At 48.1% G+C, this 25,293-nt stretch overlaps 1 protein-coding gene across 7 annotated transcripts in view; it reads right to left on the bottom strand.

Annotated features, from left to right (window-relative positions):
* The window catches only part of RAPGEF2 (Rap guanine nucleotide exchange factor 2), a 213,866-nt gene that overhangs the window by 144,588 nt on the left and 43,985 nt on the right, over positions 1 to 25,293 (bottom strand). For 5 of the 7 annotated variants that reach the window (XM_076073366.1, XM_076073363.1, XM_076073365.1 and 2 more), the window contains exon 4: positions 22,593 to 22,676. In XM_076073366.1, the coding sequence (XP_075929481.1) occupies positions 22,593 to 22,676 (84 nt within the window). Of the gene's footprint in view, positions 1 to 12,025; positions 12,045 to 12,071; positions 12,407 to 22,592; positions 22,677 to 25,293 lie in introns of those variants that run through there. The other 2 variants (XM_076073367.1, XM_076073368.1) reach the window with 2 other exon arrangements.

A 25,293-nucleotide genomic window follows, 5' to 3' on the forward strand; every position in this document is an offset into this window, starting at 1 on the left:
ACAACAGGAAACTACCAAATGTTGGCCAACGTTTTGGGCAACGACCCTCCTATGAATATACGTATATACTTATTGTTCTGTTCTGAGGCAATCGGAAAGAAATGTGCCTCGAGAAGCTGAAAAAGATCGAATGCTTAAGCAGCGGCGAGAGAGAGCGTCCGCTGCTAAGGCTGCGAGAGCGTCACAGGCGCTGCCCTGGGAAGAGGGCGCTGGGTTTAATGAGGGCAGTGGAGCGACGCCCGCGAATGAGGGGGGGGGGGGGGGATGCGAGACGAGGACCCTCCACGTTCCACGGTCAGATGGTCGCACAGCGTGGGGTCTCACAGACCCCCGAAGGTTAAAGCCCAGAGGAGTGGCCCCGCACATAAACTATTCAGCTGTTTTGTAATTGACCAGGTGAGGCGCACTGAGCTATATACTGTCGCTCTTTTTCCAGAAGCGACCTGGCCACAAATGATGGCCTATCGTGTGGAATTGTACAGCAGAATACCCTAAACGCGTGATGTTGATTCTAAACATGGAGGGGGAAACCGAAAGGACCCAAAGAAAAATCAACGCGACCATGGGGAGAGGGAACAGGAAAACTCTAAATATGCAGGCGTCAGGGTCGGGAGTGAAGCCACGACTTCCTGTATACCAGGCGAGGTAGTTAATATCTCGCCATATATGGACAAACGTCCCCTTACCCCCGGGATAGCATTTAACAGACCGCTTGAGCGAGCGCAGTTAGCGAGCACCTATTAAGGCCGACGCGGCACATGAACGGGGTGGTGTGGTGAGTTCCGCACCACACGTCACTTTTGTACCCCCCAGTGCCGATGTTTCAATATCATCAACACATACTCTTTTAATGCTGAATCGACCTAGGGGAGGCCCAAAACCAGTTCACAAAATCATCACTGGTGTTGGTGGTCATGAGCGGGAATCCAACTCGGGTCGCCGGATTCGTAGCACAGTGTACTAACCGCTAAGGCACTTCCCCCCACAATTTTATATGCATATATATTACACATATATTGCACGGCAAGCCTTACACTCTATCAGATATTCTCTTCGACACTGGCTAAGATTAAAATACAGAATGTATATGGCCACATGCGGATGCCAAAACACAATCAGAAAGGGGCGCGAGTTCAAATCCCGGTCCCGTGTTAACTCAGCCAATCATCAACCAACACGGTTGATAAAACACAAAAAATACTATTTTGTGAGCGAGCTGACAATGGCTGCCATATGGAGACAGTTGTCCCCGTCATAGAAATATGCAATTTCCACCACCACATTGGCCAAAGCGGTCCTGAGAAGTAAAATAAATAAATACAACATTTAGATTCGGAAACTCCAAGCATCCTCCTGGAGCCACTCCGACCGTGCGGGCCGAAGAGTCGCTTGTGATGGGCGGCTCTTTGCCAGAGCCCATCAACAAAACTGTCAACGGCAATTCGCGTCATCCGGTAAATTGTGTTTCCGCGTCCCAAAACGCGGAGCACCCCCGGCTGATCATTTGTCTCCGGGACATGCCGGAGCTGGTGGTGTGATGTGTCTGTAGGGGGTGCTTCGATTCAAAGGAAGTCCATAATGAGTTTTTTTTTTAAGATGTACATATCATAAATGCAATCCTCTTGAACTCTTCACGCTCCGGTGGGTTTATATTTTTGGGTTTATTTTCTATTCTCGTCCAATGCCGTTAATGTCCCGTGTTCCACTTCAGAGAACGCTCCCCGACGTGTGTACCGGGATTGCCACCTCAAGGCTATCCCCACAATACTCATCCCCGCAAATGACCGTGCACTCTGGTGTGATGGGGAATAGTATAGCCAACAGGAAATGAGATGCCCGTGAATATATATACGCGTTGCACGTTTTTCTAAAAATTGCTCAGTGTGGTGTCAAAGTGAACATGCAATCTTTTTTTTACGTCTTCTCCCCCGATGTTTGTCATCAAGACGACGTATGAACTCGGATCTCTCGCACAGTGGCACAATTATGCATGTCAGAGAACGGCCCGCGGAAGAGGATATCACAGAGCTACCGCTGAGATCCCACACTTGCCCTGCCACGGACAGTAACGTTCCTTTGCACGACAGTGTAACTGAACATTTTTAATTAACAGTGCTGGAATTCAGCTACATTTTGGTTATTGCCCAGGTCACTGGTGTCCGGGCTGAGACCACCAAACTCACCACACCGACTTAATCACAGGCAGCTGAAACGTGGATCCGAGCGGTGACAGTCCAGCGCTCGGACCTCCGAGGCACACTGTCCACCTCCCTGGAAGTGGGGTTGGTGGATCATGCAGAGGTGGAGCCATCGTATGCATGAGGGCATATGCCAACTGCAGGTATCGGTACAACAAGTAGGCCGTTGGCCTGCCTGTATGGCGTATGGGTGTTGCCTCCTCTTGTGCGGGTTCTGTTTGAGTTCTCTGGTTTCCTCCCCAAAACATCCCATTTGTAGCAGGACCTTTCTAAAAATGAGTCTCCAGACTCACTGAGGCTTTTCCGGCGAAAGGCAATTGGACATTATTATCATTTAAAAATGATATCAATAGAGATTGAGGGCTCGTTTCAAGGCAAGCTAAATGATGATGTTTGGGCCACCGAGACTTCACAAGCACCTGTCCCAAGTGTTCTGCTAATAAAGACAGGCAAAATGATTTCCCTTGTCTTAAAGGGGTCTTACATTACACATAGGGTACTATTACAGCATTCCTTAAGGATTCACGTGGAATTCATTGGAATTTCGTTGACATCCCAACCGGATTTTATTTAAGCATGTGTTAAAGGAGGGATCTTAATTGACATCGGTGACACAATTCAATTCCCCACACCCACGTGCCAATGCAATGAACCGTCGTGATCCAGGATGGCAATTCAGGTCAATAACTGATGTGAGAATAGGTTTTCCCCTTTTTTTCCTGGCAACAAAACAGGTGTTAAGATGATTAAAACACCAAACTGAAACCTTTTAACAAGGAATCATGTCTGCATTAACCACAGTACTTGTGGTCAGAATGCAAACCAAAAACACTGATAATATATGCATTGCCTTTGAAACTGATTGGTCCACACCAGAGACAGCTTTCTTTCTAGCCTAGTCTCAAACGGTGTTAGACCAGAGGACGCCAATAACTGATGTTTTAAATGTTCTCACACGATGGCGAATGGTATCCATTACAGACAAAATACACAATGAAAATAATTAAATATTATGCATACCTGATTCAATGACAATGAATCTTTTCACTGGTTGTTGTTAATTACATGTCTCCCATTAATGACATTGATGACAGCCATAAGCCCAGAGCGCATGCATTTGTTTTGAATCCATTGTTTTGACATCAATTCTGTAAATGGACAGCATCAGTGAAAAAAAAAACCTTCAATTATTTTATAAAGATAAAGCAACCCATGGGTTTAAGCAATCACTTGCATGCAGTAAAAAAATGTAAGAAAGGCAATTTCAAAACTCATCTATTGGTTTAAGTTTAGCTTAATCATTTCTTCATAATCTTATCACTCAGCGGAGCGGCACTGTGCTGTGGGGGTAAACTCCACCCATCGTCGCACGGCGAGGTGAATAAAATTAGAACCCCTTTGCAGGCAGCCTGGGATTGATCGCCACACTCGGATGGTCTCCCCACAGCGAGGGGCTCCACGGACCCCAGGATACCGCCACAGATGGATTTTTCATCGGGTCCTCCGGTTTTCCCCTTCCACATTTAGAATAAACATGAGTTTAAGAATATTTGGCTGCTACAAATGCCCACGTGATAAGCCACTTCGTTGGGCTATTATTTGCGGCCAGGTCACAAATAATTGCCCAGTGTGCCTTACCTGGTTTTAAAATAATAATAATAATAATAATAAAACACACAGCGACATTCCCTGGAGGGCGACCCCATGGAGATGGAGCAATGAGATCAGCGCACATACAAGAGTGAGCATGATGGATCGTTGCAGCCACAAGACCACGATGGACGGTGGTGACGTGGGGAAGCCGTCACTCAGGAGTGAGTATGCGATAGTTGATGCTGATGACATACTGCACTGTAAGCCATTTGCTCGATTGCAAATATTACACTGCAAATGTGATATTGCGCAATGTACGCCAGCACACAGACTAGACGAGATCACAACGGAAAGGTGATACGTTCAAATGAACACTTGCGTTTGCATTTAAATGCTGATCAAGTGTCAGCTCGGCTCATCATCTCTCCCGGGTTGATAAACAATATACTACATTGTGAACAGTTGACAGTTGCAACTGTGGGCTATTTTTTGCTAATAATGTACCACTAAAAAATAACTTTGATCATGTGCCAGCAATGTTTCAGACATTCACCCTGGCTACCTACTACCGAAGCCATCCACCGACTCAACTAAAAACCTCGACTTGAACCTAGAAACGCCGCTGGTCACCAACCCACCATATGAAGCAAGGGCCCACCTCATGCAGAGAACTATCCCTCATCACAGGAATGTGGAATATTTTTTCTCCACCACAGGCTCAAGACCGTCAATGGAGATCAGTGGCACACAACCATAATTTGAGACATACCGACCCGCTCAATTACGTAGACACCGATTTCTTTATTTTGCAAACACATTTGGAAACTGCTTCACAGAACAGTGGCACGTGTGTTGGGCTCCTCCATGCAGCTCGCTGACAAGGAGAGCCCTGTATAGTCAAGGTCGAGCAACTCATTCAGCTGGTTGATTCGATCAGGATCTCTGTCCAAATGTCAGCTGAAGCCAATTCGATATATTTACTAAGGCCCGGCGAGGCTGGCGTTGCCTCGGAACACGCTTCCGACAAACGGCATTTGTTTCTCTGGAAAGCGAGAATGAATCTGCGATGAGTTTCTACAACGTTGTGTTGGGAACATCTCCACTCACTCCCCCCCCCGCCCCCCCCTACCCTACACCCCTAAAAAATGAAAAGACAAAAGTGACCCGAAGCCCCATCTTTTCCTGGGAATGGAGTTCCAAGCCACTGATCGTGAAAAAAGTGGGTTTTGTGTTCTCTACAGCTTAACACTTGGAGGGGAGGCTTGTTTAGGTGCGTTTGCCAACGGAGCACCTGACTGTTGGTGGCTATAATAATAATGGTGGTGGTGATGATGATGGTGGTTGTTACGATGGTGATGATCACGATGAAGACGACAACGGCTCGAACATACCTCTCCAAACTCGTTACATCAGCCGATCTCATTTCACCCCTCATTTTATTATTTAAACAAGCTCTTATTTGAGCGGGCAGTTTAAGCCCTGACGGGGCTTGAGCCGTAAGTTTAAGTGGCCAAATTAATCTCTTAGAATCCAAATGTTAAATTTGGAAAGAGGACCTTAATTGTTTCTGCTCAAACACGCACCGAGGCAGGAAAAAGTCTGAGACCCGTCAGTTTTTGACTGTGCTAATTATTTTTTTCTAAATATTTATTGCACGATCAACAGTAATTCGAGTAGAACTCTGCAAGAAACACATTTCTGTGTGGATCAGTGCGCTCATAATGGCCTCCGCACAATCTTGGCATTAACTCGTGATTAGACCAGGTTCCCAGGTATAGCAGTTCAATGGAGTCAGCCCAGTTCCATAACAATTGAGGGTTTTTTTAAGTTAAGTTAAAGTTCATCAATATATGAGATGACTGACGCGCGGAATAGCACCACTTAAGAGAGCGTGCGGGAGCATCGTGCTCTTCCTTACCCGGTCACCTTCTAGGGTTGGAGTCCATTCCAAAATACACAACATCATGATCGTAATTTCCCTTCAAATGATCTCAATCCGCCCGTTCTCCCCCATTTTTACAGCGTCCAAGCAAGCCGCGTTCAAACGCTCTGCAAGTCCAATTTTCATCGTCTTGTATTACCGAGCCGTGTCTTTGATTGGTGTGAGCAAGTGTGCGGGGAAATGTAATTTCATTATTTCTTTCTCCGCACCTGTCACTCGATAGACGAACGCGCCAACGCTGCAGCCGGCCTAGGACCAAATCGCTGACGAAAGGCCATGATTTAAAAGGAAGCAGCGCTGTCTCGCTCGAATTAGTTTAGATTTTTTATTTCTTATTCAATCGTCTGCCTGTAAATCTCTCGGATTGTTACAAGAAGCACCGATTCAATACGTGCTAGGGAACACCGCTATATGGCGGGATGCCGTACATCGATGAATTAATGCAGAGCGGTTCTGAACGGTCACGGTAAGTGCGCCGAGATGTGCGTGTAAGAATTATTTTTTTATCGCGAATGTTGTACGCAATGGGTTCTACTTTCACGTAAGCCCTGCAGCCACTAGTGGCCGCTACATTTACCGCAATACCATAATCAAATTTTAATTTTTGACTTAAAACTTTCGTGACTGCAGGAATTCATATTCTTGGTTCTTTCGGTGAAGTCACGTAGATAGAAAAATAGAAATAAAAGAAAATTTAAATTTAAAATAAATTAAAAATAAAAGCAAAAAAACCCACGACGTTTCGATCGCAACAATTTTATTCTTTTTTCATTATCTACGTGACTTTACGGAAAGAACCAAGAATACAAATTATCTTTGACAAAAAATCGTGACAATTCATCAAATCGCCAAAACAATTTAATTATTACACCTCTGCTTCATCATAACCATGAACCAATGATCTATCAACTGCTGGACGTAGGCCTCCACACACCATCGGTTTCCGTGGTCGTGGAAAATTCAACAATCCTAACCCCTGCACATCGGCTGATTTTATAACTGCATCTCCGTCGTACCATCGGCACAGTCAATATCTCTATGCCACTATCGCCACGCAGTGTGGGTGTTGATTCACGTTTAAAAGTCACGTCTTCGAAGAAATGACAAGAAAGCTTTTAAAAAAACACGCCATTTCTATACATCTCTCATGCAGAGACATTTTTATTTTCGCCCTATGGGACAGTAAAGGAATTTTAAAACTCCTAAAAGATCCCAAAGGACCTCCTGGGGACATCCTTCAGGAATTGATTCAATCTATTTTAAGAGCCAGCAGGACCCATTTAAAATAGAACATCTTGAGGAATTTGTTTTGTGTGGCCAGAGTCAAAAGAATGTTGGCCAAAATGAAAGCCAGGTTAGAAAATAAAACGGGCAAATGGCTTGGAAGAGGGCTTCATCCAGCATGGCGGATGATGATGACAATAACGGTGATGATGGAAAAATCTACGAAAATCATGGATGTTGTGTTGTAATTTAATGTGGTCAGAGGAAAAATAATAGTATGGGATAATTTTATTATCACAGCTCAAATTGTGAGCATTCTATAAAGAAAAAAAATTATAACTTTCAGCCCTTTGTAGATCAACAGCTGAATGAAGGCCACCCCACGCCATTTTGATCGTGTGGGCTATTTCACCATACTTCACTGCATCAGTCAGCGTGGGCTGGTGAAGGGCGGGCACAAGACCAGTTCAGATATCACGCAAGTCATCGAACAAAGACGATCACCGCATCGTGCGCTTTCAGATGCGCTTTTGCGGCCGCTCTTCATACCGATATTAGGAAACCGCTGGAGCTGTGCACTCTATATCTCGATTGAAAACTAATAACTGCTTTTGGTGTTTAGTTTGTTGTCCTTCCCCCGCACCTCCGATTAGCACAGCTGGCTATGTATGGTGTGAAAGAAGTTCAACATACATACTTAAATAAACCGATAATCTAACTCAGATTGTCCGGTTTATAGCGCGCAATATAACCACTGCAGCACCCGCTAGAGGCCTGTGTCTCGGGAGACAATTTTTTCGTGCCTTACGATGTCAGCTGTGCGGTTTGCAGTGCCTAGAACGAGTTAGAAGGCCAATTATTGAGTGGCAATCCTTGCCACGCAGCCATTGCAAGTGAATGCGGTGGCAGCTCCAGAGGTGTTTGTTATTTTTCTTTACGTAGCTTCCTCTTGGTCTGCCACACCGCTCTGGCAACTTGAAAGGCAGCACCAGCTACACCCTCAATATCATATTAAAAGCCACAAAAAATACATTCAACCCTCCCCCCCTTAAAAAAACCCCTTAAATTTAATCCTTTCACTGATCACACAAAGCCACTTGTGCATTGCAATACTTGATAATAGCATTATGTTCTGACGGAGAGCAGGCCGTGTCAATTCTGTGTCACTTCCGTAATTGCAGCTGTCGAATTTTCAAAGTCACATTTACATTTCGCCAGAAAGGGCATGGTGCGTGTCCCCCTCCCCTTCGCCCCCTCTGCGGCAGGAGTGCACGGGGTCAAAGGGGAAAGGTGCAGCCCCGCAATGTTCTTGCTCACACGACTGCTGGCCGGAAGCCCTTCCAACTACGATAGAGGGGAACTCCAGAGGGTATACTGGCCTACCCTTCTACAATCGCCAGACGCCCCGGACGAGGAGGGCGTACCCACGCTTTATCCCACCATACTTGTGATCTGCCAATGGACTGTTTGTGAAGCCGTTTACACTCCTGAGTGGACGGAGGCAGCGAGGACGACTTAAAAAAAATGCCACCATTTCAGCCGTACCGGGAGATCGAAACGGCAGCCTCTGGATTGTCCTCGCCACGGGTTTGGGCGCCGTGGGAGGGGACGTCTGTCTATATATGGCGAGATGTCAACTACCTCTCCTGGTCTGCAGGAGGTCGTGGGTTCAATCCCGACCCTGACGCCTGTTGTATATTTGGGGTTTGCGTGTATCTCTCTCGCCGTGGTCGCGTGGATTTTTCTCCGTGGCCCTCCGGTTTTTCCCTCCACATTTAGAATCAACATCACGCGTTTGAGAGTATTCAGCCGCAATACATTTCCACACGATAAGCCACAACGTTGAGCTATCATTTGTGGCCAGGTCACTTCTGAAAAAGAGCTGTATAGCTCGGTGGGGCCTCACCTGGTAAAATAAACAGAGTCTTAGTTTTCGATAACCATCGCACCACGGCAGTAATTTTAAATTGGTAAAATCTGCTCTCTCTCTCTTACCACAAAGCAAGCACGCCAGGTGTGGCCACTTGAAAGGCTGCACTCCTTTAGCAAACCCTTACCTCCCCACTTAAAGTTTTCCCCGAAGCAATAAAGACTGCTTAATGACATTAAAGCCACAGTTTTTTTGTTACCTTTGCTAAAAAAATCAAATAAAAATTACGCGACTCATTTGAAATTCAGCTGCCCACAACAAGAACCTACTTTGCTTAACGCCTGTACTTCATTGCACCAATAATAATTAGCAAAGCTAAGTGAAGGCATGCAAAATCTACGGCTGCAGATTTCTACGGCACTAAAATCCAGCTGCTAGCGTTTAAGCGACTGCATTACATTACAATGGAACTATACAAGACTGCCTTTGCCTACTGAATAATATTCCAAATTTAAGAGCCAAACAAAAAAAAACCGTGCCACCTTGAGAGAAACCAGATATCCTTTGCCAAGTACAACAATACGCTTATGTTGAATGAACCGTGAGGCCATCACTCCCGGAGATGAACAAATTCTACATTCGGCACCTCGGTGGCATTCGACTTGCTCTCGTCAGATGTCTATAAGGGGCGTTAAAACAGTTTCCGTTCCCACGTTCAAACGAAATTTGAGTACGTGGTCACATCCGATGCTGTGCACATGTCAGGTATTGCTTAATCAAAACTGTTCCTAATTTGGTCGTCTAAGATTTTCATTGACACGACCGAACGCCATGAATATAGACACACTTATGTGTGTTCTGACGTTCCTGCCAAAACAAACCATGTTTAGTTTCCTAAAAATAGATGGAGAAGTAATGGTACAGTGTGTTAAAGCACTAGGTTATAAACCTGGAAACCCGAGTTAAATTCCTGGCAATGGTTAAAGTCTATGGTGAGCAGCAAGTGTCTTTAGTTTGCTGTCCTTCCCCCGGACCTCCGATTAGCACGGTTGGCTACGTACGGTGCAAAAGAAGTCCAACATACAAACACACAATATCTGAACCAGTCATGGAACTCCATCATTCAGCAATCTGCACTACACAGCCAGGTAAAGTATTCTCAAACGACCCCCATGATTGATAAACTCATGGTGAGACCTTGATCCAGCAGTGGATTGACAATGGTTCGCAACATTAGTTTACTATGTTGACATGTAAAAACTGAGTTTGGAAAAATCAATCACGCATCTTTGATCTTCATAATCATATAAATTCCATGAAAAGATGTTTATTAGATTTTTATTCCCTAAAATTCAGAACTGTGAACAAATGTAACATTGTTATTATGAATGCGCGTACACCACCGGTATTTGCGTAGTGTAGCGCCTAGCACGCTGTGCTACAAAAACCCGGTCACCCGAGTTCAATTCCTGCTCATGGCCAACACCACTGACGATTATCTGAACAAGCTCTGGTCCTCACCTAGGTCGAATCAGCCTCATATGAGTACCTGGTGCGATGTGTAAACATCGCCACGAGGGAGACAAAGGCGGATGAGTGTGGTGCTGGCCACCCACCCTGTCGTGTGCCATGCCGGCCTTCATAGGTGCTTGCTAACAGCACTTGCCCCAAATATATGGCTAAGGCTATACGGGGGGGGGGGGGGGGTATTTGTTTTGGTACGTGTATATGACATGCTGTGATTAATTATAATGTACCCAAAGGGCACAAATTTGAGCTTAAATTAAAAAAGTAAAGAATCCCATATTTATAAACAAGAAACACTGTACACAGTTCTTGCAATACAATCGCAACGCCGTGTGAGTAACGAGAGAATATTAAATGATAGTAACCAACTTGACCTAAGTGCTCGGTTTAACAACATCAAATCCACACGTTATGACATTAAATATTTCAAGTGCCGGATGTAAAAGGCGCAAGTATATTAAAAACGCTCACTGCACTTTCCAATCCCGGGGACTTGTTATCATGAATTTTACATATTGACTAATATTTTCCGAACAGCCATGTTTACTGGTCCAATTCCTTCGGATGGACAGACAGGCATTCATTCACACGCTGGCCCCGAATATCGCCTCCGTACAGCCACAAGTCAGTTTAAACAGGAACAGCTGTGCTCGAGTCGAAAGATGCATCCACAGTGCACCCATCACCAGACCAAACATGCCCTCCCACCACCCCTGTGTAGCCTGTAACAGACTGTAGGGGCAAGTGCTGTTAGCGAGCACCTATGAAGGCCGGCACGGCACACGAGAGAGTGGGTGGCCAGCACCACGCCCGGCCGCCTTTGTCTTCCCCGGTGGACGATGTTTACACACCGCACCGGCTACTCATTCGAGGCCGAGTCGACCTAGGGGAGGCCCAAAACCGGTTCAGACAATCGTCACTTGGTGTTGGCCGTGAGCGCGAAACGAACTCTGGTGGGCCGGGTTCGTAGCATAGCAGCGCGCTGACCACTACACTACCTCCGACAACACGCAAACACAATCTTGGCAGTAACTTATTTAAACTATTTAAATCGATTTTATTTGACCAGGTAAGGCTCACAGAGCTATGTAGCTCTTCCTTTCGGAAGCGACTTGGCCACCAAATAATAGCTCGACAACGAAGTTGGCTCATCACGTGGAGATTTACAGCAGCCAAACTAACTCCTAAACGCGCGATGTTCATTCTAAATGTCGAGGCGAAATCCGGAGGACCCGGAGAGAATTCCACGCGGCCACGGGGGAGAGAGAGAAGCGTGAAAACTCCAAATATACAGCAGGCGTCAAGAGTCGGGATCGAACCCACGAACCTCCTGTCTAGCAGGGCGAGGTAGTTAACATCTCACCACGGGAGCGCACTCTCTCTCAAGACGACCAAGCTTCCATCCATCCGATCTTCGGGTCCGGGCACGCGCCGGCTCTCAAAGTGGACACGCGCGTGTGTGTCACTGGGGAGACAAAGGCTGTCCGGGCGTGGTGCTGTCCACACCGCCCTCCACCCACAACTCCCCGCCTCCCCTTGCATGCGATGCCGGACCTTCATTAAGGTGCTACTCGCTAAACCAGCACTTGCCCCAAAATTCCGTTCCGAGGCTATCCGGGGCACATTTGTCTTTGTGCGCGCGCGCGCGAACGTGCAGCTCAAAAGACTCACGCGGACGGCCACCGTCGGAATGCCGCAGCGCGCTCACTCGGCTCACCCAGGAGGAAGAAGCAGCAGCAGCAGCAGGCATGCGGCTCTCGTTATCCACCGTGATTTAATTTACACACATTAAAAAAAACACAGCCTATTAAAAATAAATACAAATTGTCTTCTAAGGTCAGCTGTCCCGACCCCCGTGTTGAATGGCTCTCCTGGCTGGCTGGCTGAACCGGCTGAATTGTCCGACCGGCTCATCGGCGGTTGCCCGAGGAGCGCAAGCAAAGCAACGCGCCGCCTCTGAATTCAAACGCCACCGAGAATGAGCGAGCACCAACCGAGTGCTGTGGCCCGTGGCTTTGCGTGCATCTGGAGCGGCTGGGGCGGGCAGGCGAGAGAGTGAGAGAGGAGGGGGGGCCCGCACGCATTCCAATGCGAGGAAGTCCCCCACCACTCTCTCCGATTGGCCGGGGGGAGGGGTGGTGGTGGTGATGGTGGTGGGGGGAATAGCGCGGATTAGCATGCCGAGCCCAATTGGCTTGCGTGGCCTCACAATGGGCCCCCCCCTCTCTCGCAGGGCACATGGCACTCCGCTAGGGGGGTAGTGGGTGGTGTTTTCACACAGAAGCTGGGCGACATTCGCTGCGCGCACACACCCCTTTGAGTAGACACACACACGGGCAGTTGCGTGCATTGGCAACACGTGTGCGCGCTCGCGTGGTGGTGGGGCCGTGCCGTCTCAAACAAATGAGTCCACCCAAATAAAATTTGTGTTCATGCCTTCCCCGAACTGCAGATTTAATTGGACGCGTTTGTGTTCGGTTTTTGTTGTTGTTGTTGTTGCGCTAAATGTACGCGAGCGAGCGAGTGGGTGGGTGGGGGGTGGGTAGAGAAAGTGCTCGACTCGGGTTCAAATGAGGAGGCCTGTGTGTGATGTGTACACATCGCCACTCGGGAGACAAAGGCGGCCGGGCGTGGTCCTGGCCACACCGCCTCTCGTGTGCAGCGCCGGCCTTCGTAGGTGCTCGCTCAAAGCTCTTGCCCCAACAGCCTGTTACAGGCTATAAAACCACGGGGGATATTCGTCTTTTTGAAAGGTTGGTGGAAATTCCACATTTCTTATAGAGGTGGTCAGTCATTCATTTGGAAAGCTACTCAGCTTTTCCACACCCCAAGTGCTCGTTTCATTGACCCCGGAAGGACGGACTATATACGTTGTTGCATTTTCAAACGCTTGCGTCTGATAATTAGAAGGAAATTACAGCAATAAACAGAAACGTACAGTCGGCTAGTTTGAAGGCTACACGGATAACCCAATAAGACCTAAGGCATATTTCTCATTAGTCACAGAATATAGGGGGGAAAAAATGCGTTACGTAATATATATTGTTGCCAAAAAGAAATCGCATTCTTTGAGTGACCATTTTGCAAAAAAAAGTTCTCTCCAACCGCAGTGTATTTCACATTCTTTTAGCTTCCTTCTCTTTGCTGTTCAAAAAAAATAATAAAAACCACAAGGTTCTTTGCTCCGAAACGTGATCTCAGTACTGCTATTAAACGGCGTGCCGTTAATTAGGACGGAACGTCTTCTTTGGTTATTTCGGTAAAGTCACGTAGAATGAGAATAAAATAACAAATTGATAAACTAAAATAACACAATAAAATTCTCACGACGCTTCGGCCACAACACAAGCGGCCTTCATCAGGTGAAGACCCGCGGGCACACCGCGTACAAGTCAACGTAGATTTTTCGAGTCGGACTAACGCCGCTATTTGAATAAAATAAAACACTGCGGTATTTTTGGACGCGGCCTATGAACGTTTGCAGCGGCAGCAGCAGCAGATGGTGAATTTTGGAAATCCTCCACGTAAGAAAGAATTACTCAACTTGCATCAGCGCTCGCCGCATACATAAGTCGCGCAGCGAGTGGCGAGCTGACCGACGACCCTGAGGGTATGATGGGAGCGCCACTCTTTTATTAGCGTCATTACAACAGATTGGAAGCACAACATGGGATAATAGTGGGCCCATCAAAACAAATCAACGAGAAGAACTGCAATTTTCATTTCTGATGTCCCGTGCGGGACATTAACTCTCTCTCTCTCTCTAGCCGGCGGTGGGTGCTTCCTCGGTGGCCGGAGAGTGTTGGCTAAGGTGTTTGTGGGGGTTTACGAAGGTGGGATGGTGTTGGGGTGGCGTTGAGATGGAAGGCAGCGGTGGGGGGGGGGGGCGGTCGGTGCAGGATCAGAGAATGCCTTCGGGGCTAAGATGGGGGTAGGGTCCAGAGAAGTGGCTGTGAGGATGAGTTTTCGTGTGAAGGGAGTGGTGGGGTGGGGAGACGGAAGAGAGTGGGCAAGGAGAATATACCTTTGGAGCCACTGAACACACTACCAGATGTGTCTGCTAATGAAAGACCTTTACCACCTACTGAGTCACATGGTTGACGGGGGGGGGGGGTGGGAGTGGGGAATTGTTAAAATCCGTGGCATCAGCAGTGGCGCCAGCACAATCCCACCACACTCCTCCTGAACGTCGTTTAAGCGCTGGCACCACCGGCAGACATCTGACAGCAACAACGTCTAGGATTTTATTTTGGCAGGTTGGTGCAAGCAAAAGGGACCCCCCCGTCCCGTCCTGCTGGTGGACATGGTAACGACACACAATGAAGACGCGCGCTTTTGCACAGACCCAGCACAACACTCGAGCAAATCGCGCAAATTTGAAGGCAGTCATGTTAATCGAACGCCATAGCCTTAATTTCAACATTAAGATCGTAGGTCTTGTTTGTTTTCTGCAAGGAATAACCTGGGGGAAATAGACATTGTAATAATAATGCAGTGTATGTGTGCGAGCGGTAGTGTAGCGGTTAGCGCACTGCGTTATAAACCTGGCGACCCGAGTTCGATTCCCCAGCCCACGGCCAACACCGGTGACGATTATCTGAACCGGTCCCTGGGCCTCCCCCTCGGTCGACTCAGCCTCAAATGAGTAACCCGGTGCGGTGTGTAAACATCGCCACTGGGGAGACAAAGGCGGCCGGGCGCGGTGCTGGCCACCCACCCCCTCCGTGTGCCGTTCGGGCATTCATAGGTGCTCGCTAACAGCACTTTCCCCAACAGTCTGTTACAGGCTACACGGGGGGATCTTTGTCTTTTGAACATCAGCACTTGGAAGATAAAGGTGACCATCCGTGCATGCTTCTGGGTTCAACACGCCCTTGCGAGTCGCGCTGGTTTCATAGCAAGTGCCTGCAAACAGCACGAGACCCAGACAGCCCGCAGGGCTAACTGGGGGACCCCCCCCTCTTTGTCTCCGTCTCTGTCACGTGCGTCGACGCGCTACACGCTACGATGCGAGCGTTCAATCAGCTATTGTTGCATCAACCTCTTATTACGGATGACAAAGTCAGTGTTGTACGAGCTTATTGGCAATCCCGGTTAATTAACTTTTTTTTTCCCCCCACTCCATTATCTGCGCTGCCAGGCATAGATGATGACAAAGGCAGATTAGTACATAATGCGGTGATTGAGTCTTAAGGACGCATCCACACGACGATCCCTCATGTAGCCATATCGACCTCAGCGGCCCCCTACGGAGGCAGAAATGAAGAAGCACGATGGCATGGTGCGGTTTATGCACCGTGCCAGTTGCTCACTGAAGGCCGAGTTGACCTAGTGGGCCCATATCAATGCCGCTCATGTGCGTGGCCCGGTGCTCGGACCGATGTTGAACGCCGCTGTCTCTCTCTCTCGTGCACAGACAAAGATCCCCGTGTAGCCTACGGAGGCCGCTGGGAGCGCCTATGAAAACCGCACGAGGTGGTGGTGTGGTTAGCACCACGCCTAGCCACCTTTGTCGCCCCAGTGCTGATTGTCCCAGGTGCTCATTACCAAGACCAAGTCAGCCTCTGGGAGGCTGAGAACCATTCCAGATAATCACCACCGATGTAAAACGAAACTGTTTTATTTACCCAGGTAAGACCCACTGAGCTATGTAGCTCTTTTTCAAAGGTGACCTGGCGACAAATGATAGCTCAACGAAGTGGCTGATCATGTGGCCATGTACAGGAAGCAAATATTCGGAAACACTTGTTTGTAAATGTTGAGGGAAAAACCGGAGAACCTGGAGCAAAATCCACGCTACCATGGGGAGCACATGCAAACTGCAAATATACAAGCATCGTTAGGGTCGGGATCGAACCCATGACCTCCTGCGTACCAGGTAAGGGAGATAACATCTCGCCACAGAGGCGCAGTCGGAAATTAAAATCAGGCCGCCAGGTTCGTAGCTCAGCGCACGACCCACCAGGCTACTGCTCCGCACACGCACAGCAAAGCATACACTTGAACGTGCACACACACACACTTGAAACACGTGTTCACAAAATGATGTCAAGCTATCACAATCATGCTCTCTCGCCCAAACCACATCCCAATCCGTCTCAACAGGTTGAGCTTATTCAACTCTGACCGAACGATGACCGGCAGGATGAGAATAAATTACAAATAACGGAAGTTTGGATAATACCGCACACCAAAGCCCTCCGTGACACTGCGGCCACCTCCCACATCCCACGACTCGATTTAGTTATTAGATTTATGCCGCATCCGCTTCACCATAACAAATAACGTCGCACGATTCACCTATTGACATACCCGTTACGTGATGAACATACGATCCGTGCCTCGACATTGATACACGCAAGCTCCTGTTATCCATAGAGTGATTATTCCTTCATTACTATCGATATTATTGCAAGTATATTTTTGTCTTTACCCCCCACCCAATTTTTTCCCAAACTGTGCGACCGGTGCCGCGCCCCGCGGCCGAATGATCTATCGAGCTCACACAGAGCAGTGCGACCCTTTGTGTTAGAATGCAGCACGGAAGTGGAGTTCACAGAGCTACACACTTGAGATCCCTTCAAGTGACCCTCTGGTTCCTCGCAGTCGGTGGGCAATTATTCATATTATCACCCAGAAGTGGTCATTCGGAAGCACTACATCCATCCCATTATCCGCGAATGAGAGAAAACTTTGGATATCAGAAGAAGTTCAGCGATGCCCCCTTCCTCTTAAGACTTGTTATCGATAAGCGTGGTGTTCTGAATGAAGAGCCTGTCTCGTGACATGGTGCCAATTGCACAAACGCAATACAATTGGGGGAAAAGACAAATCAAACTTTATTGGCCGAGTAGTCCTTGCCATTACTGCCCGGACCACGATAAGATTCTCTGCCGACTGACGTTAACTTGCCTCATTAACTGACTCCATTTACACAACTGGGATGTAATTAGAATTTAATAAAAACAAAAACTCGGGGGGGGGGGTGGGAGGGGGTGTCAGTGGTTAGCTCAGTGCTATGAACCCAACTTGGCTTTCCCTGGGTCAGAGAACATACCGATTTGCCCACGTGTTTGAGGCTCGGCCACAAGTTGAACCCAGGTCACTTGCATCTTAGTTTGTTGATGCGCAACCACTAACCACCCCCCCCACCCACCCATGATTACACGCTACAGGACACGTGCATCTTGCCGTGTACGCGGCTCCAAGTAAAATCTCTCCCGCGGGAAAAGGAGGGAAAGTTACCCGCGCGCCTCGCAACGCTCGATTTTTAATTTTACGCGCGCTTTTTTTCGTGTTTTTTTCTTGGTGGGACGCGGGCGAGGCCCTTCTCGCGAGCGGCAGCGTCGCGCGGTGGGCCCCCCCCCCTACCCCTTCCAAACATCTGCGTCGCATTTTCATGCAGACCCCCCCTCTCCCTCCTGGCGGCAATAAGAAACGCTCGCTCAGAGTACAGTGCGTGAGGTCATGCGCCCCTCTCTCTGCCCCTGGGCAAGGCAGTGAGCACGCACATTAAATCAGACACGTGTTTTCTCTCTCTCTCTCTGTCTCTCACACTCTGTGCAAGCACGACGTTAACGCTATTATTAAAACCAAAAATGCTAATGCGCTTTTCAGAATTTGTTTTTTTTTTACCGAGCCGGGCCCAAACAGAAATGTGGTTCCCTCCGAAACAAAAATCAAAACCGGTGTCTTTTCAATAATTGTTGGGGAAAAAATAAGCAAGGTCACTGGGATTGATTTGAACAACGAAAGATTTAATTTTTGTTAAATGGCTAACAGCAAGGAGCTATGTTATTGCCTACAAAGCCAATCTAATCGATGCCTCTAATTGATCCAGACGAGAATCTCAGATTTTCATTTCGCCAAAAAATCCTTTCCTTCCACAAACGAATAAACTAAATAAATGTTGAAGCATTCCCAACTAAGGATTTGTTAAAAGAGTGCCCCAGATTATTTCCAGCATAAATAGTAATATGTAAAACATTTTTTCTAAAATTCAAAGTAAAATGTGTTTCCTGATCGAATGGTGGCCATAAACTGGTAGTAGAAATTCCACATTCACATGACAGTGACCCATATATCCCTACATTAACAATTGGTGACCTCCTACAAATTAGGTACTTATTTTATCTACCCGGGAGAGATGAGATGCTAACTTGACCCCCTAACCATGGATTTTAATTGGCAAATATTATTTCGTGAATCAAGTTTCCTGCCACCCAGTGCCATGCGCAGTCAGATGTTAAAATAATAAAAATCACCTTTACAGCAAACTGATATTGTCTTGTTGATCATATACTGCACCTATATTCAAAATCTCACCAGCCTCAATGCCAACATTTGAGGGGTTGACAGATACCAAGCCTGTGAGCATTGCTTCCGTATGAGCAACATCAAACCCATTCATATCCCTCTACAACACACCCCCAGGGCTTCTATGGCACACCAGCAGCGGTGTATAGACTCTCACCTCAGACCGTAGTGGAGATTGATGAAGATTGCAGGCATGGATAGATCACAGTCCATTCCAGCAGCAGTGAGGAATCGGTAGCCAACTGGTGTGAATTGCCGTGGAATAAGTCGAAGATAAAGCAAACGCGCAGCCCCTGCAGTTGCTCGCTCATGCCACTGCTGACGGAAGGCCCTCCACCGGAGTGAACGCTGGAGGGTATTTGTGGTCTACTCTTTGACATTGACCAGATCAGCTGGAAGAGGTGGGAGTAACCCGCACCCTACCGCACTCAACCTGCCATATCGCATGACTGTGGTGACCTCATTAATACTGCTGGGTGGACAGAGGCGGGGGATTTGAGAAACTTGCACCTTTGTTTCAACCACTGCGCCGGAAGATGGAATCGAACAGCAGACCTCTGGATTGCAGGCCCAGTGTGCTAACCATTATACCAAGGCAGCTCCCAAAGGCAGTGGTTATACACGGTTCGCAAGTGGAATCTACACTCCAATCATTGTTCCCGAAAACTGGCGGCACCCCTCCTGAAAGAGAGCCACGGGACTCAGTGACGCTCTAATGTGCAAATTAAAGGTTACGCTACGACCAGTAGCAGTAAGCCAACGCACAAGTCTCATTTATTAGACAGCATCGCCCAGTAAACACGCGACGTTTGCATGTGGTTGGCCCAACGTTGGCCCAACGTTCCACGTGTAACGACCCGCTAAAGGGCAAGGGGGGTTGTGAAGTATTTTCATCCGAAAACTTCAAAAAAAAATCTTCACAGCTTTGTCTCCCCGTCGTCAAAGATCAAACGCGAGGCACCGTGGCGCATGCAACACGACTCCACAAAAGGTCTCCGCACATTAAAAATTATATGTGTGTGTGTGTGCGTGTGGATGCTGTATGTGAACCTGCCGGCGGTGACAAACGGAACGCCCGAAACACGCTCACAGTGTATGAAAAGTGAACGACCGACGTGAGACGAGTCGTTGATTTGCTTCCAATGAATAAATCGTCGTCGTCGTCGGCCACCTAGGGTCAATCCGCTGCTGGATGAAGGCCTCCTGTCTTCCCCACACGTGGCAAAGTAAAAGACCGATAAACGAGAGGCAAGCGACCACAACACTTGCATCGGAGCCATTGCATGTGTGCATGTTGAACTTCTTTCGCACCCTACGTGGCCAACCACGCTAATCAGAGGTGCTTCGGGACGCATAACAAACTAAAGACAAAAAGCAGTTCTAGAGAAATTAGTTTTCAATCTAGATATACAAGTGCATAGCGCCAGTGGCTTCCTAATATTAGAAGGAAGAGCGTTCCAGACGGCCGCCGAAGCGCATCTGAAAGCGCGCGATGCAGCGACCGCCTTTGTTCGACGGCGTTAGCCGAAAAGCCGGCGCTGCGAGGCTGACCGGAGCTCGGCCGACCGACTCTTGCCACTGTAACGTAACGAGTGGTTTTCTGCACAATTGCTCACAGGCCTAGCTCTACAGACTTTCTCACAGGACACGGGGAGCCGATGCCCACGTCAGTGTACTGAACGCAGCTATTAAAAAACACGACGTATTAAAGAGGCTTTAATTTGCACGGCGAAGTGAGAAGCTGCTGTGTGTGGACCCCGCGATGGAAAGCATGCAAGCCTAAAATCCAATCGGAGGGTCAACTCAGTTCACCATTCGTGCAGATCAAATGAGTACTACCTTTGTGGGAATTTAACACCGAGCGCCCCATGCTAATTTGAGTGTTCTTGACCACCACCTTTCTATCCCGTTTTATTTCTGAACATACGTGTATATCTTGACTTAAAGCTTTCGTGACTGCAGGAATTCATATTCTTTAGGTCTTTCGGTAAAGCCACGTAGATAGAAAAATAATAATAAAAAATATCACGACGTTTCGATCGCAACATAAGCAATCGTCATCAGGTGAAAAAAAAACAAAATTCACCTAATGACGATATATTTGTTTCACCCGATGACGATTCCTTGTGTTGCGATCGAAACGTCGTGATATTTTTATTATTTTTCTATCTGCGTGTCTTTACCGAAAGACCCAAAGAACATACGTGTATAATATAAAGGGCTTTATTAGCAGAATTGTTGAACGACCGTTTCTTAAAAACTATTGGCCCAAAGCCTTTGGATCTTCCGAGAGGTACAACCGGAAACGTTTTCTACGCAACAATTTGGCACCACGTTTAAAGCGGCAGAGCGGCGGTGGTGACGCGTTCGATAGCGCGCGGCGCGATGAACCCCCGGCCACCCGAGTTCAACTCCTGGTGGCACCAGCTCACATGAACGGCGCGTAATACCTCAACCGGTCCCGTGCGCCAACCTGCACTGGGCCAGCCTGGTGGGTGAAGTATGGTCAGACAACCCTCACCAAGAAACATCGCGTGGGAGAGGTCGTTATTCAGCAGTCACGTAACCGCTGCTGCGACCGCATTTGTAAACGGTCAATGTACGGAAAGGAATACATCCGCCTCTACGTATTATCCCATCATCAATACAATTCCCCATCAATTTCAATGCTGCGAGGAATTAGGCTCTCCATCGCTTTCAAGCCATCACGGTTTTCTTTCATCCTCCCACGCATTTCTTCAGGCACTGCTGCCGCAGTCACCACCACCCCCCCCCCCCCCCCCAGGGGATTTCTGCAATGAAGCCTCCCATTGCCCCCACCCCCGCCTCCATCCAATACCATTCCCTCCCATTACACTCACGGCTGCTGCTGATCACAGGAATCTAATGAGGTCATGCCACTTGCCTTAGGAAGCCGGGCATTCCTCTCCCATGGCTACGGCTACAATTTGCCTCCAGGGAATGAAAACCAGTCCCATGGTGGCAGCCACCATCACCACCACCCGCCACCGCCACCACACCCTCCCAGATGCTTAGCACTCGACAGAATATTGCAGTAGGCTTGCACGTACACACACAAGGCAAAGGCAAAGTCAAAGATCCCCCCGTATACTTTCAACAGACTGCTGGGGCAAGTGCTGTTACCGAGCACCTATGAAGGCCGGCATGGCACACGAGGGGGTGGGTGGCCAGCACCACGCCCGACCGCCTTTGTCTCCCCAGCGGCGATGTTTACACGCCGCACCAGGTACCCATTTGATGCTGAGTCGACCTAGGGGAGGCCCAGGAGTGGTTCAGATAATCGTCACTGGTGTTGGTGGCCATGAGCGGGAATCTAACTCGGGTCTGCGGGTTTGTAGTGCAGTGTGCTAACTGCTACACACCACCGCTCCGCCACACACACATAAAACAACACACAGAAAACAACGATCCCCATTTGAATGTGTATGTTATCAAATCATAAAAAATACCCGCAAGTACATTTGGTGTTCACGCCATTGATAGAGCACAAGGCTACCGTCACGGAGGTGTTATGTTTCACAGACGTAGCCCGCAGTAGTTTCACAGCAGGGGCAAGGTTTATGTTAGTACTGGTTTGCGTATTTCCAAGTTGTGCTAACTATTTAATATATTCGGTCAGATTCATATAGACGAGTTCATCATCGCAACTTAAACGTTACACCAAAATTGTGCTCATATTGGCTCATCTTTACGACGGTTTTCAGACTTCCCCCCCAATTACAAACGGACAGACAAGACATAATTGATCCATAAACGCTTTCAACATTATATGGAAAGTGTAAAAAAAATGCAAGCGCTCATGCGCACGTGGCAAGTCACACACCCAGCCAATCTCCATTCTCCAGGCACACGCCACGCACTCTCGCGCTCTATCTCTCTCTGTGTGTGTGTGTGACCTCACCTGCTTCTCGGGAAAAACATGGCCCCGTGAATGAAGACTGAGCCGACCACCAGCACATACCAGCTTGTGCTGACGTCGTATGCCCTGGAAGGGAAAATGTGAAGGCCACAGCAAAATGTTATTTTTAAAAAATGTTCAAAGGGTGGCATTATGCGATGCTGACGTGCCGCAATTCTGCGTGGCCCCAGGAAACGTTTCTTTGGCAATTTTTTTGCATCGACCGCTGCGCTTTAAAGCGATAGAGTTTCTGAAATTGGCTCGCGCGTCTGGCTCAGAAAGTTATTGGGCAAAGAAAATAAAATTTGGGAGTTATTTTTAGGCCGATATTATTGCTGCTGAAACTCACTTTTTGAATGTTTTGTACACTTCGTTGGGAAACGTGTGACGGCCATGGAGCTAAGTGTGGGAGAAAAGAGAGTCTTCCACTCTCCAGTGTGACGATGATGAATAACAACCAATGATTTATTTTCACATCCCAGTTGCAAAGTGGAGGCCCTAAAAGAACGATTACATAAAAGCACTGGCTGAGATTATTGACGAGCGAGGATTAACGGGTGATGATGAGACTTAAAAATAATGACAATGTTGACGTTTTACACTTAAATTACGTTCAGATTACACCCAAGTGAGCAACTTCAGGATTGCATAATTTATAGCTTAACTCAATCCTGTAGCATCACCTTGTTTACGGGGGGGGGAGGGGGGGCATGCTAAGACAGAGTGGAGGAGGCAACAGCACAGTCTGTGCTAAACAAATGTTAAATTATAATTGATACTTTGTCTAGTATATTATAATAAATTAATCATGCAGAAGGGGTGGGGGGGGGGCCCAAGGGGCCCACCCAAAACAATTTCCGAGTAAAGAGACCACCAGCCTGTGAGATGTGAACAATAATAATAATAATTATAAACGAGAAAAGCCTGAATCGGGCCATCGTGATAAGTGTGAGAGACATTTGTGTGACTTGCCATGTGGAGGTCTCTGTTTACGCACAATTCACCGCATTTGAGAATCCTTTCACCGAACTTGATGCCACAGTTCCGCTGCCTTGCAGGGAAGGTATGAGAAGCAATTCAGGAATCTCAAAAGAATTCGTTGAATGTATGGAATGTGGGCCCAATGCCACTGACTGTGTGTGTGTGTCTGGCACGGTATGCGGAGCGGGTAGCGTAGCGGTTAGCGCGCTACGAACCTCGTGACCCGAGTTCGATTCCCGCTCACGGCCAACACCTGCGACGGTTATCTGAACCGGTCCCGGGCCTTCCCCAAGTAGACTCAATCTCAAACGAGAACTAGGCGCGATGTGCAAACATCACCACTTGGGAGACAAAGGCGGTCGGGCGTGGTGATGGCCACCAACCCCCTCGTGTGCCGTGCCAGTTTTCAGAGGCGTTCGCTAACAGCACTTGCCCCAACAGTCTGATAAGGCTACACGGGGGATCTTTATCTCGTGTGTGTACGTGTCAATGTTTATGTGTGGATCAGCAGCCTAGTGTTAGGGACATTTGCGCTTTGAGCCCAGTGACGATTATCTGAACCACTCCTGGGCCTCCCCTTTGTCGACCCAGTCTCAAATGGGTGCTTAGTGCCGTGTGTACATATCAGCACTGGGGAAACAAAGGTGGCCGGGCATGGGTGATCGCCACACCGATCCATTATGTGCCATTGCACCCTTAATAGGTCGTCACTAACAGCACTTGCACTAACAGTCTACACCGGCCGCATGTGTCTTTGTGTGCACGTATTAAAGAGCACCTAGCCTGGCACAAGCGCTCTGGTGTCGTCACCACCACGTGGTGTTGGTTGCAATTGTTGCCTGTTTTTGCAAGGGCGCAGGTGTGTGCCTCTATGAGTGCGTGAGCTATTGCCGTGCCGACCTTCATAGGTGCTGCTCGCTAACAGCACTTACCCCAACAGTCTGTTAAGGCTATACGGGGGACATTTGTCTGTGCAATGGTCATCACACTATGCTATCAACCCTCCCAGCCCGGATTCAAATTCCCATCCACACACAGCACCAGCAGCATTTTTGGAATCCAAACCCATCGTGTCCCTCCCTTAGGTCAACTCAGCCTCAGTGCAAAGATCATCGGCATCATCGCCGTGGAGACAAAGTCACACGCAGCGGGCATTTGTGGCGCAGGCCAAATCGCTTGCCCTCGTGTGCGTCTCACCGACTGGCCCTTAAATAGGTGCTCGCTGACACAGAGCACCTATTAAGGCCAGCGCATAGCTGGCAAGAGGCCGCTCGGCTACGCGGCTCGCACATGCTCAGTCTAAACAGAGAGGTGAAATGTCAGCGACCGATTGCCTCACAAACACCTCCCAGGAATTATGGCCCAGTGCACAAGGGAGGAATGTATTTGAGCTGTGAGTCATGGCACACCTGGCCAAAATCCAGAAACTTGGCAATGGGGCTTGGGTACACAAATGGCTCACCAATCAATGTTGCCGGTCATCACGGAGAGTATGTGTGTTTTCTTATTCATTCCTACCCGGGCCGGCCGGCCAAGCCATCATTCACGTTGAGCAGAGATACAGCAAAACAAAACTCTTGAAGCCCGGACTTCGGGTAAGCCAGAATGTGGACTCTACCAGAAGGTTTTCCGAAATAAAGAAACAGAGTAGTATGTGAATGTAAATTATAACAACAAAAACTCTGACAGGAACACTGTTCGCACGCCAATTACGCTGCAGAAG

The sequence above is a fragment of the Petromyzon marinus genome, chromosome 41 (genome assembly GCF_048934315.1).
Source record: "Petromyzon marinus isolate PM22_M1 ecotype Great Lakes invasive population chromosome 41, UKy_Petmar_22M1.pri1.0, whole genome shotgun sequence".
Lineage (NCBI taxonomy): Eukaryota > Metazoa > Chordata > Hyperoartia > Petromyzontiformes > Petromyzontidae > Petromyzon > Petromyzon marinus.